General features: G+C 49.8%; 2 protein-coding genes across 3 annotated transcripts in view; one reads left to right on the plus strand and one right to left on the minus strand.

Moving 5' to 3' along the window:
- Nucleotides 1-3,036, minus strand: part of RAD54L2 (RAD54 like 2) — a 50,784-nt gene extending 47,748 nt beyond the window's left edge. Inside the window, exons 1-2 of one of the 2 annotated variants that reach the window (XM_026041514.1) lie at nt 2,929-3,036; nt 2,509-2,592 (exon numbers count right to left, since the gene is read on the minus strand). The gene's annotated coding sequence lies outside the window, so the exon portion shown is untranslated. The remainder of the gene's footprint in view (nt 1-2,508; nt 2,593-2,928) is intronic. The other variant, XM_026041518.1, reaches the window with a different exon arrangement.
- Nucleotides 3,037-16,572: 13,536 nt separating this feature from the next.
- DCAF1 (DDB1 and CUL4 associated factor 1) overlaps nt 16,573-18,706 on the plus strand; it is a 37,239-nt gene continuing 35,105 nt past the window's right edge. The window contains exon 1 of the mRNA XM_026041502.1: nt 16,573-16,684. Within this exon, the coding sequence (XP_025897287.1) occupies nt 16,575-16,684 (110 nt within the window). The 5' untranslated portion in view covers nt 16,573-16,574. The remainder of the gene's footprint in view (nt 16,685-18,706) is intronic.

An 18,706-nucleotide genomic window follows, 5' to 3' on the forward strand; every position in this document is an offset into this window, starting at 1 on the left:
CCACAGCAGTTATCCCAGTAAAACCAAGGAGAGATCCTCCTTCCCTGGATCCCACTCTAACCCGCAGCAGTTATCCCAGTAAAGCCAAGGAGGGATCCTCATTCCCTGGATCCCRCTGTAGCCCATTCAGTTATCCCAGTAAAGCCAAGGAGGGATCTTCCTTCCCTGGATACCGCTCTAACCCACAGCGGTTATTCCAGTAAAGMCAAGGAGGGATCCTCCTTCCTGGATCCCACTCTAGCCCACAGCAGTTATTCCAGTAATGCCAAGGGGGGGATCCTCATTCCTGGCAGACCCACCTGGTGCCCAGACCCCAAGGGGACCCATGGGCAAGAGCAGATGGCCCCAATCACCTCCCTCCCCCAGCCCAAGCGCATCCTTCTCCTTTAACAACTCCCACACATCCAAGGAACAGCCCAGCCTTGTTTCCATCGCTCAACGGAGCTGACCCATGTCCCATGACTGATCCTGGGCCCCGAGGAGCAAGGAAGACAATGGAGCCACTATGCTGACACGGGAAAGGCCATCAGATCAGCAGGCGATGGCTTTAATATTTCTCTTTAAATTCTCATTTGCAGCCTGACTCGGTTTCCTAGGCAGTATCGCTTACAAGGATTAGGAGCTGCAGAGGACATTAGCACAACTCCTCTTCTGAGGTTTTTTTTTGCAGCTTAATGGGCAGGAAGTGCTGGGGATGAGACTGCAGCTTCTGACACTGTGGCTAGAAGCTGCTCTGAAGCTCCCCTCTGCTCCGAAGTCTTTCCTCTGTGCTCTTTTTCTGTCCTAGAATCGCCTCTCAATTAACGGTACAAAAATAAAGCCCGTGTCATCTGTCCCTCCTAAACTGCGTATGCATTATTCATCCATATGTCCTAATTGATTCTCTCATATCCATGAGCACTTCTGCTCGTGGTCACTTWGTTCTTGTGCTTTGGAGCACGATTTATAAGATTTTTGTACTACTTTTAAAGGCACTGCCAGAGCTTTGCCTTTCATAGCTGCCCTGATCAGGGCTCCAGCTTAAGCCCCCCAGTACCATGAGGCCTCAGCCTTGTATCCAGAGGAAGGTATCCATCAAGCAACACTCCYGCACTGACCATCAGTGTCCCAGGTGGGACAACCTGGAGCCATCAAGTGGCATCTCTTTCAAAGCAGCTAATAAATCACTGACCTCATCGCTGGCAAAAGCGTGTTGGGTTGAATGGGCTCATAAATCACAGCAGCTGCTTCTGAAGTACTCCAGCAACCGGGTTACAAGAGCTGGTGGACACGCTATTCTCAGACCCTTCCAAGCATGGAAGTTGTGCCGCGATAGCACAGCTCCAGCTTCCTGGAAAGCTGGGATTTGAGTGTGGTATCCCCATCTCACCTGCTTAGCTTCATCTGTGTTGACTCACATAGACCCTGTAACAGTACAGAGACCTTTCCCCTCACACCTCTGCCCATTTCTGCTTTGTTTCTTCCCACACATTCCCRCCATGAAGAAGGAGCTGCAGTCCAGCCATTCCCTCTCTTGTGGCAGGGCAGGCACATCCAGACAGCAGGGAGGGAGAAGCAGGGATGCTCCCTGGCAGTTTCCCTCTGGAAAGACAGACTCAAAAAGAGAGAAGGTGGGAAGGAAAGGGAAAGCCATGAAGAGAAGAATACGCCACTTAAAAGAGGCTGTCCACTTAGGGACTTGGCCAAGGAGGTCCTAAGGAACCTCATCTCAGAGGGGGACTAGCTAAAGTCACAGCTTCCCCGTTTCAGGGACATTTAAGCAGCAGCACAATGCTCAGCATGAGCTTGGCTCCTGCCCCAGCACTCAGCCTGCAACTTTTCTGTTCCCCACTAGAAGGGGCTAAGAACTAGCCATCACTGAGAAGAGCAACCCATAACTCCTACCACACAAGGTAAAGGCAGCCCTCATCCCACAAACCAGCCCCGGCGTTTCCTCTCGCTCCAAATCAGAACAACCCAGAAGAGATTTGGTGTCATTAGGGAGCACAGCCTCGCTGCTTGCAGAGCTGGCATTTATTTTATTTTCTTATCCCTCCGTGATGAGCTGCTTTAGGGGAAGATTAGAGTATTGAAATGTTGTAATGCCATTACATAACACAGTAGAGCACTGCTCACTGCTCAGCCTCCAGCGCTGCGTAAGGGAGCCCGACGCAGCAGGAAGGTGAAGCCAGGCAGAGTCCCGCTCATTTCCCTCCCAGAGGGACATTGGAAGRGCTGGCAACTTCAGGCAAGGAAAGAGAAGAGCAAGGAATATAGACAGGAACAGGAGGGAACCAGGGTGAAAGATGAAGCAGCACTCAAGAAAACTAAAGCAATGAGTTTAAGACTCAATACAAGGGAGCATCTTAATGGAAAGTATCACACAGACACCCACAGCAGAATACTTGGCTAAAGCAGAGCTTGCACTGCCAGCTCACCTGCTACAACCACCAGTTCTGACACTTAGACTGCTAACAGTTCTGACACTTAGTTCTGACACTTAGGCTGCTAGGCCAGTGCTCAACCCACCTAGAAAGTCCTGCAATGGTCAGACCTCCTCCAGGGGCAAAGTCAAGCTCAGCTCCAGCACACACAGCTGAATTATTGTGCTACCTGTAAAAGACCATCAGTAAATAAATATATATAAAATTATATTGCTTTATTCTTCTTGCTCTGCTTAACCAGGACCACCTGCAGTAGGACAACTCAGTACCAAGCAGCACAAAACCAGAGGCTTCCATTGAGGCAGTACCAGGCGCTTAGTTGCTTCTGAGCTCAGCCAGAGGAGCTAAACATCCTCAACCTCTTGCCTCCCCCTCAACTCTCCTTTTAAGCCATCCTTCCAAGCCAGCTGGTTCTAGCAGGTGCAGCAAGCTGGGCCCAATGGCTCCCTCCCAGCCCCTGCAAAATGCATTAACCTTCTGGAAGTGGTTCTTCTAGCCTTCTAACCTTCTAGCTGTGGAACAGGGAAGACATCCCGATCCATGAGGTGAATACATCTCCGGCATCACTCCTTTGCCCAGGCTTCCTTTCTAGTAACCCATCTCCTGAGAAATTCATTTTGGTGTCTGCCTTGCCAGGGGACTCTTCCCTTCTAGAGCAACACTGTCCCCTCCAGCTAGAACTGTAGACAATAGGGCCTTGAGGCACTGATGAAATTTAATGGCCCTAACAAGAACCACCTGGGTCTTTGCCTACCCCCACCCTCCACTCATTGKCCCAGGAGGCCATTTAAGCTCAACCCTGGCCCTTCAATTATCTACTTGAGCTGTATTATAATATATATATTTATATATCAGCTTGCTTAGTGTTGGTGCATGTTAATCGAGCCTTCAAACTTTGGATGGACTTCTCAGCTTAACCTCATGCTTGGCTGCTCTCTACCTGTCTGGTAACTGCTCTGTTTGGTCTTATTTRGGGTGTTGGAGAGTCACCAAAGGTGACCATTACCTGCAGGTTGGCTTCCCAACTTGACCTCTAGTTTTAGAAGCAGCAACTCTAGCTACCTTGGAGAAAGAGCAGCTGCTAGGGAGCAGGGGTGACTCGCTGGCCAGCTCTCTGCTGGGGCCCTGCAAACCAGGCTGACCTTTTCCGTGGGTGAAGCCGCAGGAGAAAAAGCAAAAATATTGCCCCAAAACTGCCCCAGTTCCATCTGCCACCAGCATACATGGTTCCTCAGATCCTGCCACTGCTATTTCAGGTCATCTCCTTCTACCTGCAGTGGTGGAGGCTCCATAACCRTGGGCTGGTTGTGAGGGGCGCTGGTAGACAGGGCACTTACAGACTAGCCAGGGACTRCCATGATTTGGTTTTGTTCAGTTGACAGCTGCATTTTAATCACATCTGGAGAGTTATCCTCAGTGATGAGGATGGTAGAGGAAGGAGTTTCTTGGGGACAGATATATGCAAGTGAGTGACTAGTAATAAAAGGCTTTTTCAGGTTTTTTTTGAGCACAGATGCAACAGGCAGAGGGATTTGGTGGATTATCAAGGTTTGGATAGAGATCTTAGTCCACTTGTCACATTAATGCTGGTAAGACCTACATTTGTTCCTTCAGCTGGTAGACTCAACAAGGGTTTACTGTTAATCTGCAGCCGTAAAACAAGATAGCCAGCTTTTCTCTTTGCTTACTTTGTACACGCTTTCTTGGRGAGCAGATCTTTTGTTCATTAGCTCACCTGTGCTCCCGGGAAACCCTTTGATTTAAGGTGTCTGCATGGAGGAATTAGTGTTGATTCCACCTTTTTGCTTATTAGCCCATAACACTTCCTCCTTGGCATGGTGTTCCCAGGGTAATACACCACGTGAGACCTGCTGTGTTCACCCGTACGACCGCTCGCCCAGGCAGGCTGAGCCTTGCTGAGGGCTGCTCCTTCCCCAACACCCCTTGGACCCAGTTTAACAACATCTGCAGAGCCCTGCAACCATCCAGCACACCAAGCCTGCTGCTTTGGTGGGGTCTCTCCTCCATGCACAGCAATCATGAAACTCCATACAGCGTGCCATAAGTCATAATATCTCATGATTTGCAGTTATATTTCATGTTTCTACTCTGAAATACTTCCCTGTTCATTAGCAGTGGCTGTTTATTCCTTGCGGTGCCCAGATGTCTTTCTGATACCTTGGTAGAGTCCGGCATGGAATTAGTCATGCTAAAGGCATACATCAGTGTGACTGAAATCCCCAATTCATYGTGCTCTGTCCTCGCTGCATGTCCTATCTTTGGAAAAAATAATGTCTTCACAGCCCAGTTATTCCTGCTTTCTCAGTGTGAAAATATTGCCATAATTTAATGCTCTTTGCGGTCTGCGTGACCCAGCGCAGTGGGCGGCATTTGAATTTTGGGATAATCTAAGATCATTGTAGTCTGCTTCTCCCCCACAGTAGGTGATCTCATTGCAAAAAACAACCACCAAACAGCACCCATTTAAACCAAATTAGTGTCTCTTCCTTCCCTTGACTCCTCCAGCTTCACAGTTGCTTCTCAGGTTCAGGATCTTACGGAAGCCTCTGCCTTAATCAGCATGTGGTTTCAATCATGCAAGAGCCAATTCTGGGTTGCCCTTTGGAAAAATAACTTTAGTTGTGGATGCATTTCAGCAGGAATAATTTGGAAGGCTATCAAGGAGGTAATCTAGAGGCTGCTTGTGTCCATGGGAGCCGGCTTTGACCTGCTTATGAGCTGCAGTTCTTCGGGAACACAGCTCCTGCTATTTCAAGCATAGTGTCCTGATGCAGAAAATGAGAAGCGATGCTAAAATCTTATGCAGTTTTTTTGCATAAAATTTGGAGTTTAACTCCCATCTTTCCTTTTGCTAAGCACTGCAGTGGGGAAAAGGAYGAGGAGGAGTAAACATAAGAATCTGCTAAAGTTCCCTCGTGTAGATGACCTTTTTATACTTCACAGGGGAGCAGAAAAGCTTCTTGTTCTGTTTAGAGGCTACAAAATCACAGTCTTACCCTCTACCCTCCACCCCTTTTGATGGCCTTGGTTGGCAAATAGCCTTGACCAGCGGCTCAGTGAGAGCCTTGACCTCTTGAGCAGAGTCCTAGAAACCAACACGGCCTAAACCTGGGAGCAACTTAAGGAAAAACACAKCTGTGAGTTGCTAAAGCTCCCTCCAAATCATCCTGAGTTGCCGTAGCTTCTCCAGCAGGATCAAAGTTTGTTCCTATACCAAGAAGCTCCAAGATCCTATACCAAGAAAGCCTCCRAGAAAATTTATAACCTCCATGACAGCTCTCTCCTGTAGCAATACTGTTGATAAAGGGGATTTAATTGCTTTAGTTGGGTAGTTACTACCCCTGAGAACCCCACTTATGCCCTCAATGATATTATTTACATCTTTTTTAATCACAGGCCATGTTTCAAATCAACCCTGTCCTCCCCACCATGTACCTGCCCTTGGTAGCTCTGCTGAATGCCTGGGCATCTTCATCTGCATCCAGGACAGGTTTGGGCTACCGTGTTTTTAAAATGTTTTCATGTGTCTAATGTGGGGAACTGCAGGGCCCACGTTCAGCATGGGACATCTAGGATATGTTGGATGTGTGGGAGAGCAGGGAGAACTTTACGCTGGCAGAGGAAAGTGTCTCTGAGGTTCCACCTCGGCACCTTACGTGGTGACCACCATAGTGGCCATCTCCWGCCCACGCTTGTTCTCCGTGCTGCTTCCTCGCTCCCTGCCGCTCCTGTTCCTCATCTGCCTGCCACGGGTGAGGAGATGGGAACCGAGAGCAAACCCAGCTCCGCGTCGCGATGCAGCTTCTATCGCCCTGTTGTCTGTGCCCTCGTCTAGACCACACAGGGAACAATTTTGCCAATAATTTACTGAAGTAAATTGGCATGAGGAAGGAGGGAGCTATTAGTAACAGTTTATTCCCAGGCATCCAAGATTACTATGCAAGAAAATTAAAAAAAAAAGGGCAAATTAATGAGGCAGTTGTCCACTCCGCAGCCGAGCTGCGCGCCCCAGCGTGGGGGATTGTGGCAGAGCCTGGAAACACTGCATAGCAACCAGAGTTCTGTGAAGTATTAGGGGAAAAATTCCCGACAAACCACAAAAAGAGCTGGCAGAAGCCACGGAATGCCTGGAAGTGCAACCAGAGAGGTTGGGAAACCCTCAGCCGAGCGAGGGGGGATGAGTTTATCCGGGTGAGCAGGGACCCCGATGCACTGGGATGTGGAGCGGCGAGCGGAGAAGACACAGGGCATGGAGCTGATGGCTGGGGCGGATAGTTCTCTGCTCCTTTGCATGATTGTCTGTCCCACAGAGATAAATAGTGGGCAGAGGAGCTTTTTCCCCATTAATGGGCTCCCACAAGAGCCCAGAAGGATCACACCTGAATAGGGATGCTGGGATCTCCGCTGCTCAACCACCTCCTTCCAAGGTGCTGCAAGGAGCTCAGTGCGAAACCTCTCGGGGCTTGCAGCAGGAGCACCCAGCTCCTTCAGGCTGGAGATGGCTCTGCAGCACCACAGCGACTTGTTTTTCTTAGTCATCTCTCATTTTCTTAGTCATATTTCACCAGTCCACACCCTGCGCTGGAAATTGCTTGCGTGCAGCCTGGCTGCAGAGCAGATCCCCCAGCTGCAGCGCAGGGGAGATGTTACCAAATCCATGGGAGAGGTTCGTGACACAAGCGCTCCCGGCACTTTCCCACCATCGTGATCCGCGACAGGAACAGAGAGGTGCTGAGCACCGTTTGCAAACCTGGATGTGGCCACCACGGCAGAAGCAAGGGGTGAAATCCAGGAGTCCTTCCAGAAAACACATAGTGCTGCAGCAGACCCTGTAACGTGAGGGAGAAGGGAGCTGCCACCCTCCTCGCTCAGCCTCCCCCTGGCAAAATCCCYCGGGGATTATTCCCAACGGAGCAAACTTCCACCACCGTTTCCCAGGAGGAAAACTGCCTGAGAGGTGGCCTTGGCATGGGGTGTCCCCAGGGTGGTGCTTTCCCCTTCGCACGCAGGCTGCAGCCCCACTGACTGCAGGATCCACATGTTGGCAAAAGCCTCTGTGAAAGCTCCTCCAGGAGGGAACTGCAACATTGGCAAGGGAAAGCAAAGCCCAGAGGGTGTCTGCAAGGCTGCCAAATAACTCTGTGAACTTGCCTGGCTGCGAGAATGGTAAATTCTTCCTTCTCCCCCATTTTTGTATGACTCTTGTGATGTGAGAAGCTAATGAAGGGCAGCGAGATGTTGGTCAGCTCCAAGAGAGGAGGGAATTAGCTCGGAAAAGCCGGAGCTGCAAGACCCAGGATGTCCCTTGCTAGGAGAGGCTGCCTTTTGCAGAAGGGACACCCAGGGCATTGCACCATCCATAGATGCTGCTGCAAGGCAAACCCTGGATATCCCTCTCTTGGACTTCAGGTAACCACAGCTGGTTTGCAAAGCTTCCCTTTGCCAGCAGCTGCAGCAGGCAATGCCCTTCCCTCCGCAAATCCCTTGGGGCTTCATCTGTGCGTGGATTCATTCGCCCGCTTCTGCTCCCGCCGCTTGCGGGCAGCTCTCTCTAGAGCATAATGTTATTTAGCATTAACGAGCAGGGGGGGTCRGATACCCCAAGGGACCCCTCAGGCAGGTAGCGTGGCCTGATGTACCTGTCTGTGCTGAAGCTAAGCCTGGGAATGGCCCGGAGAGGCTCCTGCGACAGCAGTTTGAAATGTCTACRGTGAAATCCTGCCTTTATTTTGCCAGCTTATTTTAATTTATTTAGTTTATTTTAAACCAGGCAACCAGGGCTTTACTCCCGTGGCCTGAAGGCAAAACCAGATCTCGCAATACACAGGCACGATGCAAACCTGTGTTTTATGGAAAAGATGGAGAAGAGCACCGGCATCTCGAAAGGTGAATAAATACGATTCCCTCTTCCCTCCTGGTTTGAAGCTTTGTGTCAGTATTCCTATAATCTCCTGTGAGATCTGCTGTCCATACAGCCCATTCGAGCTGTAAAGCATCTCTTATTGGCTTCTCATTGCTCCAAAAACTCATTTTTCCCCGCAGGCTACTGACTTCAGTACCGTGTCTTTACACGTCAGCTCCCACTATGAACACGAGGATTTTTCAAGGTGATGTTGCCTTGTGACCGGGTGTGATAAAAACACTCGTGGGAGAGGGGAACCTAGGGCAGGTGCCCTGGGTGAACTCCACCACCAGTCAGTGCACCCTGCCTCTTTGCAGCTTTAAATTCAATCTCTTGGAATGATGATTTTTGCCCTGCTGTTGAATTTTAGGTGCCATTAGGGCAGCTTCAGTGCCTCTTTCTGAAGGTGGCTGAACTTCAGTGTGAGCAAAGTGATCTGTGCTTGGTCTTTACAAGGGGTCAGGTCCAAGCGTCTCRTGCACACAAGGCTGATTGGAGCTGATAGCCCACAGAGCTTTAAAACAACTGGGAACATCACTATAAAGCTAAAGATTTTAACTGGAGAACCTACACGTGAAAAAACATCATATATTTATTACTAAGACCCTTGAGGGAACCCCTCGGTGGTAGAAGCCACTCATGAATCAAAAATTAACTTGTTTACACACATCCACAGCACCTGGAATCACTGCAGCCCCTCTTCATTAACTTGCTTATTGCCTTCCCACGGATCACAACTGCCACATACTTGACCCATTTAATTCCTGTGGAGAGAAGTCACCAAGAAAAGAGGGCAGATATATAACCTGCTCTGGATTTAAAGCCTGATAATCTCTCTCAAGAAGAGAGCAAAAATAATTTCCTTCCCCTTAAAAGAATAGTTGTGTTAAACCCCAACTTTCTCCTGGCTTTGTGTACTCTTTGTTTTTTAAAAGCTGCTGCTGTTACAAGTAATCCCGAAGATCCTTGTGGCTGGAAAACATTCATAGGCATTTGTTTATATCCCCAGTGTGCTCCTTGCAGGCATTTCACAGCATGCTGTGTGCAATCTCCTCTTGTTTTCTCCCATATGAAGAGTTTCCTTTGCTGCTTGGAGAGCTGTTTTATACGGTAACAGAAGAAAGAAGAAGGAAAACTCCTGTCAAATGGCACGAACTCAGAAGGCATGAACTTTTAACACATTTCCAGTTACAGAARCTAATTTCACGTTAACAGAAGCTCATCACACGGGTGATTGCCTTAACATCTCCTTTGTGCTCACTATGGCCTATGTGCCTGGTGTTTCCCAACTGGGAACACGGACAGCTTTGAGGCTGCCCGTGGTGCCCTCCTTCCCGCAACGCAGCGGCCRAGCGGGGTGTGTGTGTGTGTGTGTGTGTGTTCCTTAAAATTCCTGTGGACTTTCTGCTTGTAAACGCAGCTGTGCTGCYGCTCAGCTAGGCAGAGCTGGGAGCTGCTGGCATCAGCCCGAGCGGAGGCTTTTGGCACTGCCATATGCTTGGGAGAAATCTGTTTGCCTGCTCGCTGCCTCCTCGTTAGCACCCGAGCTGATGAACTACATTCATTTCTGTGCTCCTGATGAACTACATTCTTTTGCATTTCTGGGCTCCTAGATATAGATGTGGCTCCTCTCTCCAGGCTGGGCTCTATCCCCAGCCAAACAGTGGCTCAGTGGGGAGCTGGCTGCTGAGCCGGGTCTGTGCTGCTGTCCCAAAGCCTGGGGTCGCTGCCCGCCTGGTGCCAAGCCCTGCAGACCCCCGTGTCCAGAAGAGCTAGTGCAGCTGCCCATGGCATGGTCCTTCAAGTGCCAACTGCTTCTACTGGCCTAGACTTGCTGAAAAAAGCAGCAACTGGTAGCTGGGTTTCTGCCAAAATACATGTCTCCTTGGTCCCTCCACACAAATGCTGGTTTTATCTTGTGCTGCTGTCCCTCGCTCTGCCTCCACCTGGCAAATGGAAAGTGTGACCTGCTGCAAGGAACTTCTCCCYGTGCTTTGCTCTGCCTCCTTGCAGAGGGTCACCCAGGCGCTCTTCCTCTCCCTGTTTCACCTGCTGCTCTTCTTCAAAAGAGCAAAGCAGACCTGGTAGAATGGCATTGAATATCYGATCCTGGCCTGTGCTTTTACCTTGTAGTTCTCCAGGCAGTGCTCAGGTGGTTTTCATAGAGCCATAGAATCATTATGGTTGGAAAAGACCTTCAAGACCATCCAGTCCAACCATAAGCCCTTCAAGACCATCCTGCTAAACCATGTCCCTAAGCGCCTTATCCAAGTTTTTTAGACACTGCCGGGGATGGTGACTCCACCACTTCCCAGGGAAGCCTGTTCCAACGTTTGACTACTTTTTCCATGTAGAAATTTTGCTCGCTGTGTGCATGCCCAGGGCTCTTTCCAAGCACATCAGCCCTGGGTGATGGCTTGTTCTGCCGGGCTTTGGGCCGCTTGGCTCTCTCCGCTCTCTCTCTCTGGAGGATGCTGGCCGGGTGCAATGATCTTGGTGTGCCACCTAGTGACTGGACAATTCTCCTGTCGCACACAGCATATCCTGGGCACACACAGGGTGCCCGGATTTTGGACCTGTTTGCCCACGTTGCCAGGACTGCAGGTGGCAACGTCCGCTCCCGCTCTGCATTGTCCAGCTCTGCCTGGGCACTGGGGTGCGCTGATCCCTCCTGCTTCCTCCCGCTTGCCGAGGAACCTGCCTTCAYTGCCCAGGATTGGGATTCCTGCTGGCTTGTGCCGAGTCCCAAGGCTTGGGAGCTGTGGAGAAACACCCTGCAGGTCACCTGCATCTTAGCAAGGCAGGTTCAAGCCCTCCGAAGGCWCAGGTCCTGACATTGCCTTCTTCGAGTGCTGAGAAGGGACTGARCTCCATTACTGCATTTCTGTTGCTTGATTATCGCTTATTACTCACCTGCTGTGAGTCACGCTTCAAAAGTGTGCAGCAGAGTCTGGTAGTTTCTACCTGGGTACCTACTGCTTAAGCAACCACAGTTGTGAGCAGAAACATGATAAGGAACAAACTGGCACCCCCAAGCAGATAGAGGCAACTGGTGCAGGGTCCTTCCTGCATTTCCCCTCTTATCTGTACTTGAGGTGACCTCTGGTGACACAGCTTGAGTCTTCCCGGCTTCTCTTACCAGGGTTGCTCTGCCCTGGATTCCACTATTAATTCCTCCTTAAGTCTAGAAGCTTATCAGAGCTTGGCRAAGTGGTTTTATCTTCTCCCTGAGAAGTGCTGGTTGTACCAAGGTATTTACTGTGAGTTGATCTGGGGTGCGACAGCCGTGGGGAGAAAAGACCTTTTCCCTTTGTGGTTATTTTGCTGGAAGGGAGCTCACACTTTGATTCGGTTTTGATTTGTGACCACCCATTGACTCTCCGAGGTGAATATGTTGTCTGCTTGCCCGGACAACCCCTGCAGACAAACATGCAGCAATAGCTGTCACCTCCTTGCACACAACTGGCTCTCTCTGAGACCTCTCAGCCACCAGAGCGCCCAGGGCAGGAGGCACAAACGCACTGCTGGTGTCTCCTTTCATGACCTGCATCTCACWGGGATGTTCCCTCTCCTGGAGCACCTGGTGGTACCAAGCAAAGTACCGGCATGAGGGTGGGGGTTCGATTACGGCTACATGCACAGCACGGGTGCCTATGTACTGCCCCTCGGCCCCCAAGGGCCCTTCATTGCTGCAGTGCTTCCTGCAAGGGAAAATGCAACTGTTACCCTTGTAAAAGCACAAAGTGCGCTGGCCTGGACAGGGCTAATCCCTGGAGGGGAAAGGTGCCAGCAGGCAAGGCTGTGCGTGCGGGAAGCAAACAGGGACAGGGCGATGCAGCACTGAGGGTTTTCTCCGCACATGCGTCCAACACACACGTATTCTGATGGATAATTATGGGAAAACACTAGGAAGAGGCTAAGCCCCCTATAGCTTGGAGGAAGGACCAGGACGGGAACATGGCGGCGCTTCGCAGCCACCCACGGCGAGGAACTACAACTCCCAGGCTCCTCCGCGGCGCCGCGGTGGCGCTCCCTCCCCCCCTCTAGGCGCATGCGCGGCGGCGGCCGCCGGCCTCCCTCCGCCAGCACTCCGTTTCCCGGCAGGCCGCGCGCCGCCGCCTCCCGCGCCGTGACGCGCCCGCCGCGGTGACGCAAAAAGTGCGCGCCCGCCACAGCGATCGCGGCCGCCGCGGGGAGTGCGGGGCCGAGCGCGGGCCGGGCCGGCGGCGACGACGACGACCCAGCGGGGGCAGCGCGCAGGTACGGGCGGCGGCGGGGCGCGATCCGCGCCTTCCCCCCCCCCTCCCGCCTCCTCCTCCTCCTCCTCGGGCCGCTCCGCCCCGCCGCCTCCTTCCGCGCCGGGCCCTGAGGCGGCGGCGGCGGCGGCGGTCGGGCCCTGTGCGCGCGCGGCCCCCGCGCTAGGGGGCGCCCCGCGGCCTTGTCACCGCCGCGGGCGGGGGAACGGGACGGGCGGCGACGGCCCCACCCCGTGGCCCCGGTCCCCCCCTCCCCCACCCGCCGCGGCCTTTAGCCTTCCGTTGCGGCCGGTGCCTCCCCGGCCGCTTCCGGGCACCGGGGCCCCGCCGGGGGTTTGTTCCGGTTGTGCCCGGCCGAGCACGTGTCGGTGCCGGGCAACGCAGCGCGCGGAGCCCGGCCCAGCCTCCCCCCGCAGAAACCGAGCCTTAAAAACACGGGGCTCGCGCTTAAATGGCCCGCCCTGCCGTGGGCTGGGGGTGCGGGAGGCTCCCCCCGGTGACGCCGGGTCACGGAGGGCCCCCGGCGCGGTGCCGAAACCGGGATTTGTCCCGGGACGCTCTGGAGAGGAGCGAGGCCTGCCCCGGAGCTGTCGCTGTTGACAGTTGGGTGCCGTTGGCCGCCCTCGCCCTGGTCCCCTCTGGCTGTCCCAGGGATTCAGCCTCCTTAAAGGCCCTTTATCCAACAAGAGGCATCTCTTAGAAAGTAAAGAGCTTCATTCTGTTGACAGCACGGGTGCACACTTACTGGTGTGTTTGCTGTGTGTTTAGGTAGATRCTGGTTTCTGAGCCCAAATTTTTCACTGTGGGTTTACGCTTTTGCCGCAGACTTCTCCCCTCTGTTGCCCCCTTGGCCGTGCTGAAAATTGTGTTTAAGAGCAACAAGAAACTGGCCAGTTTAAGGTAGGCTGGGGAGGAAGTTGCTAGAGTTTGAATTGGCCCTGTGTAGATGCAGAAATCCTCCCGTAACTTCTGTTTGCATTTGGATTTAAACATGTGGTCCTTCAGCAAAATCGATTTTTTTTTCTTTAAACTAAGCTATTTTTAATATGGCTCTTTCCTTTTATGTGCCCAACGTATGGCTTTTGTACTTGTCCTCCGCGTAACCACGCTGCCAGTGGGCTTACGGGCTTCACAAACTGATTTATTTGTGCTTTGAAGTGCTTGTCCGTGGTGAAGTCGCGGTTCTGAACACCTCATGGTCCTTTTTAGGAGCATTAAGAGCAGCGGGTGAGTGACCTCTGCCGTTCTTGCAGTCGATGGGACGCTCAAATACGGGAGGAACAAAAGGTTCAGCTGCACTGCTTGAACTTAGGCTCTCTTACCAAGGTTTGTGGTGAAGAGATCAGGGAGACCTGTATTTCTTAGCTGTTTAGAGCTTAATGTACCAAGGTGTAGGACTCCTAAGAAGTGAGCGCAAAAACGTATGAATACCTCAAAGTTTTAGACCTGAATGCTCCTCTGGGTGTCACTTTTTTTTCATTCAGAAAAAATACAAAGTTCCCAGCGATGCTGCTAAGCAGTAGGAGGTGAAAATAGTGTTTAATGTAGAAGCTGCACAGCGCGAGATGCTGAGACGCAGGGCGGGTTTCAGTGGATGTGTTCACAGTTAGAGCACGTTTAAGGTTATAAATGTTTGTCTCTCAAAGCTAGAGTAGGTTTTGCTTCTGTCAGCTGTATCTAATCGAAATATGATGCTCTGACAGTAGTGGTTGGGTTAAGTGATGAAAATGTCTTTTTTTCCCTCCTATTAGGCATTATAATTGACACATGCAGTAGGGCTGTATTTCTTTTTCCAAGTATTACTTTACAAAAAAAAAGACGTGGACTTAAATGCAAGAGGAGAGAGCTGCACCCTGTTATGGTAGTTCCTGGAAGGAGTTTGAGGAGGAATGKGTTTGCCAGCCTGTCCAAGGGAAATGGTGAGATCCAGGGTGGTCCCAGGCCTCAGGTGCCTTCCTGCTGTTCAGAGTTTAATTCATGGAGGTCTTCACTTACCTGTTGCTGTTCCTGCCGGAGCAGCCTTTCTTATTTGCTATCTAGCTGGAGAAATGAAGAGTTTTGGGGGGAATATACTACTCCTGAGATTCCAGAGCAGCCCACGTGGGCCTTGCACGAGCTTTGGGGATCACATTTCTCTGGGAAGCACCTTTTGGGGTACAGAAGGAAGCTGGAGAGGGCTGAAGTGCCTCTGTGCAGTTGCCATTCCAGCATTTCCAAGGCCCATAGTAGATTTGGCTCAGTGTTGTTTATCTGAGATGTTTTAAAGCTCAGAAATGCTGCTGACAAGTGTTGCTGAGGTAATGAAGAAGGAGATGAACCTTTTTGGACTAGGAATAATTTTATTTTCCAAAGGAGTGTGTGTGTGTATGTGTGAATATTCTTGATATTTTACACTGCTTGCGTTCAGGCGGTGGTTTGGGTTTTTTTCCCTGAAAATGATTTATGCTTCTGCATCAAATCTCCTGGTCTAGTTTTGTCATGAATGAATAATGAATGCTCTAAATAAATGACGAGTAATTACCATTATCCTTTTTTATTTTATTTTTTTAAAATCATCATCTTTTTCTGCGTGCTGCTGCAGTTTTTTGTTTCGCTTTGTTAGCGTATGCTCCTTTTATATAGTACTTATTAAAACGATGTTCTTCAGATGGGGTGTGTTGTAGCTGTGGGTTTATTTGTTTTCCACAGCCCTCGACCTGATGATTTTTGTGCCGTTTCTACCAGTTTCATCCTCAGCTGGATGATCTCCAGCTCTTGTCTTGCCTTTAGTAACTCATCACTGTTCTTATATTACAGCACTAGGGTGCATATTGACTGTTATATGTATTATATGCTGGCTTTTTCTGTACATTTTCGGATGTGAAGAGTTTTTTATTATTATTTTGTCTCCTTCCTTTGATTTCTTCACTTCCCCCCTGCCTGTTTCCCAATACGAGGCCYCCTTTTACCTTAGCATTGGCTGTTGCTTCCTCCAGACTTGCTCAGGGTCTTTCCATAAAGTAGCCTCTCTTCCAGCAATCCCAGCCTGTCYGGCTAGCGACTAATGGCACGGCAGTATTTTGAGATGGATTTGGCTGTAGTTTGATCTGTTAATATTTCTAGTGAACTTTTATAAGATTGGAGGGGGAAAAACATGATGTCTGTGTAATTTAGAGGTTTAAATAMCACCTAAGCAAGAGCTTGCTTTGTTAAATGGTACCTTAACAACACCCCTATAACTGCAAGGGAAACTCACATTTGAAGATGGGGAAATAAATCTCCTGGCAGTGAGATTTATTTCCCTCATCTAAACTAAACCTCATCTAAACTAAAATTTATTTCCCCCATCTAAACTTTTCTAAAATATTTATTTATTTCCCTCATCTAAACTAAAACCTCATAAACTCACTACAATAGCCTCAGTGCTGGAGTGACTGAGCCAGGACCTGTCCATGGAAACCTTGAACAGGGGGGAGGCAGAGACCCTCTCCCTTCCCCAGCCTCATCTGGCCTTCGCTGCCGGGTGTTAAACTGGCATCGTGACAGGGATYGCAGTCTCCTGGCTCTGGTTTTGTGAGTGAATCCAGGAGCAGTAGCTCCTGGACCAACTCCGCTCACTTGGTGCCCAGAGATTTGGAATTCAGGTAGAATTTTCAGTGGCTTGGATTCTGAAAACGCTTGTAGCTAGGGTGACTTCCCATGGTGACCAAGGTTGTCGGACAGCAGTTGAGTGGTGTGCGAAATCCGCGCATGTTCGTCTTGCAGATCTAGAAATTTTCTGGATTTAAGGTGAAATTCAGCAGTGTTTTGTTGCTTAGTTTTCTCTCTTGTTCTTTTTTGCTGGTTATTTTACTTGCCTCTTCCAAGTGGCTTTTAATCTTTGATTTGGATGATTTGAATGAATCCATCACAACTTTGTTGTTGTTTGTAGGACTTATTACTAATTTACTTATTTTCTTTTGCTTGTTTCTTGTCTCTGCTGCAGGCTAAGCCATGACTTCAGGATCTGGGCATGTGGACTCCAAAGCCGAGCTCACTGCTTTGCTTGAGCAATGGGAGAAAGAACATGGCAGTGGGCAAGATATGGTCCCCATTCTCACCAGGTGAGTTCCAGCAAATAAATTTTGATGTTGCCCCAAAGCTTCTTTTACTGTGTTTTTTTTTGCTTAAGGTTTTTTAAATAGTTGATTAGCTGTTGGTAAATTGTATTCTTTGGTCTGAAAGTTGTGCAGTGAGTGTAGTATATTTAGATATATGTAATTTTGGTGTGAGCCTTATCTTGCAAAGCTCTTAGACAGAAGGTCTCAAACGTGAACTTAATAATCTGAAATAACAGAAATCAGGGAGAAGTTGAACGACTTTATACAGGCTTCAGGTGAGGACATCAAACTTAGCTCAAGAAGGCAAGCTATGAAAATGGTGTTTCGGCAGAGTGGTCTTGTAGGAGTTTGTGCTTATAACAACACCGGTCAGATTGTGTGAAAGGGTGAAAAGAGAGTCAACAGGATGAATTTAGGGAATCATATAGAGGATTTTATTGAAGCTTATAGAGAAGATTTTATTGAMGCTTATTGGATGTGCCTATATGGAGCTGCTAAAATTCTCTTTCAGTGATGGACAGACATAGTTATGTGTTGTATTTGTGAGGAAAATATCCCCTGGGCCAGTAAGTTACTTTTTAGGAGATTTGCAGCTGACAGTAGCAGCATTATTGATAGTACATCCTCTACTACAGGAAGAACAGTCAGAATATCAGTTGTGTGTGTGGTTTTCTGAGGCAAGCCTCTCTTGGGTTAACCGGTAATATTCTTGTTTTTATGGTAATCTTATAATAATTCCACACAAAATCAATTGTTCCCCCCAGTTCCTCCTCCTACCTCAAGGCAGGCCACAGGAGGAAGGATTTAAAATGTTTGCTGGTATAGCAGGAATGGCCCAGGTTTGTGTAAGGCAGTTCTCTGTGTTGTTGCATGAGGCAYCTCAGTTCCTGAWCTCGGAGGCTCTGTTCCTGAACTGGCCCTMGATGGGAACAGCACAAGACAAGCAGAGCTGCTTTGCACACATCTGTGCCCAGTCTCACCTAGTTGGTAACACTTTTTTTGCCTTTTTTTTTGCTGTTTTTACCACCCTTTTAAAAAATGAGGGAGATGAGCAGCGAAAATACCAATCCTAATCCCTTAAAAACGAGCAGGTTTCCTGAAAAACGAGGCGTGTTTCTTGTATCTTTGTGTATTTGTTGTCTGCTTTGTGCCTTGGAAGAATCATATGTGCTGCTTCCAGACTTTTTAYTGCAGTCACGAGTGCCAGAAATTTACTGTGGTCTAAGCAATGTAAAGAAATCTGAATTTAAAATTAAAGATGTATTTTCTTGTGTGTAGCGTTCTGGCACTTGCTGTTCCTCAGCTCTTTCAGTTCCCTACATTATTTGTGCCTAMATGAGTCAGACCACCCTCCTGCGGCTCTCCGAGAGTTCTGTGCAGCGGGTAGGTTGTTACGGATGAGGAAAGCTTGGGAATTTTGGCTTTAGTGGAGGTTTACTTAGAGTAGAGAGCAGAGGGGTTTGCTGGCTCTGGGAGGTGCTGGATTTGCATCCTTTCAGGTGTCAGGGCAAGCCTGGAGCACGGGATTTCACAACTAGTTTAATGTTTGGTCTCGGATGAGATGCTCCGAGCGCGCAGTGACTCCAGCCGTCGGTGGCTCGTGGGCTGGGGTAGAGTCACCCCTTAGAGCCACTGCTGCACCTCTGGGGCTTGGCACAGAGCAAGCTCTGCTCACACTTGTTGGCAAGGGGCCTCTTTCTGCTTCCTTGTGCCCTCTGGGCCGAGYGAGAGCGCTTCCCCGTGCGGAGGGAAGTCTGTTGGATGCGATACGTGAGTGCGCAGCAGCGAGCGCTTCAGCAGTAATTACACAGCAGCAACCACCTGGTGGCTGAGGGGCCACGGGTGAATTGTCAGCTCCAAAGAAACTCGTTTTCTGGGTTAATTACCCTTTAGCTTAGTTTTCTGGACTGTCAGAAGGTATCAGTGTAAGAAAAACGGGGTCAGCAAATGAGCAATGCATAATATTGTTCTTGGAAAAAAACAGATAATATAGATTGAAATGATCCTCCCAGAGCATTAGTTTGT

The sequence above is a fragment of the Nothoprocta perdicaria genome, unplaced genomic scaffold (assembly GCF_003342845.1).
Source record: "Nothoprocta perdicaria isolate Ctin4 unplaced genomic scaffold, notPer1 scaffold_287, whole genome shotgun sequence".
Classification (NCBI taxonomy): Eukaryota; Metazoa; Chordata; class Aves; order Tinamiformes; family Tinamidae; genus Nothoprocta; species Nothoprocta perdicaria.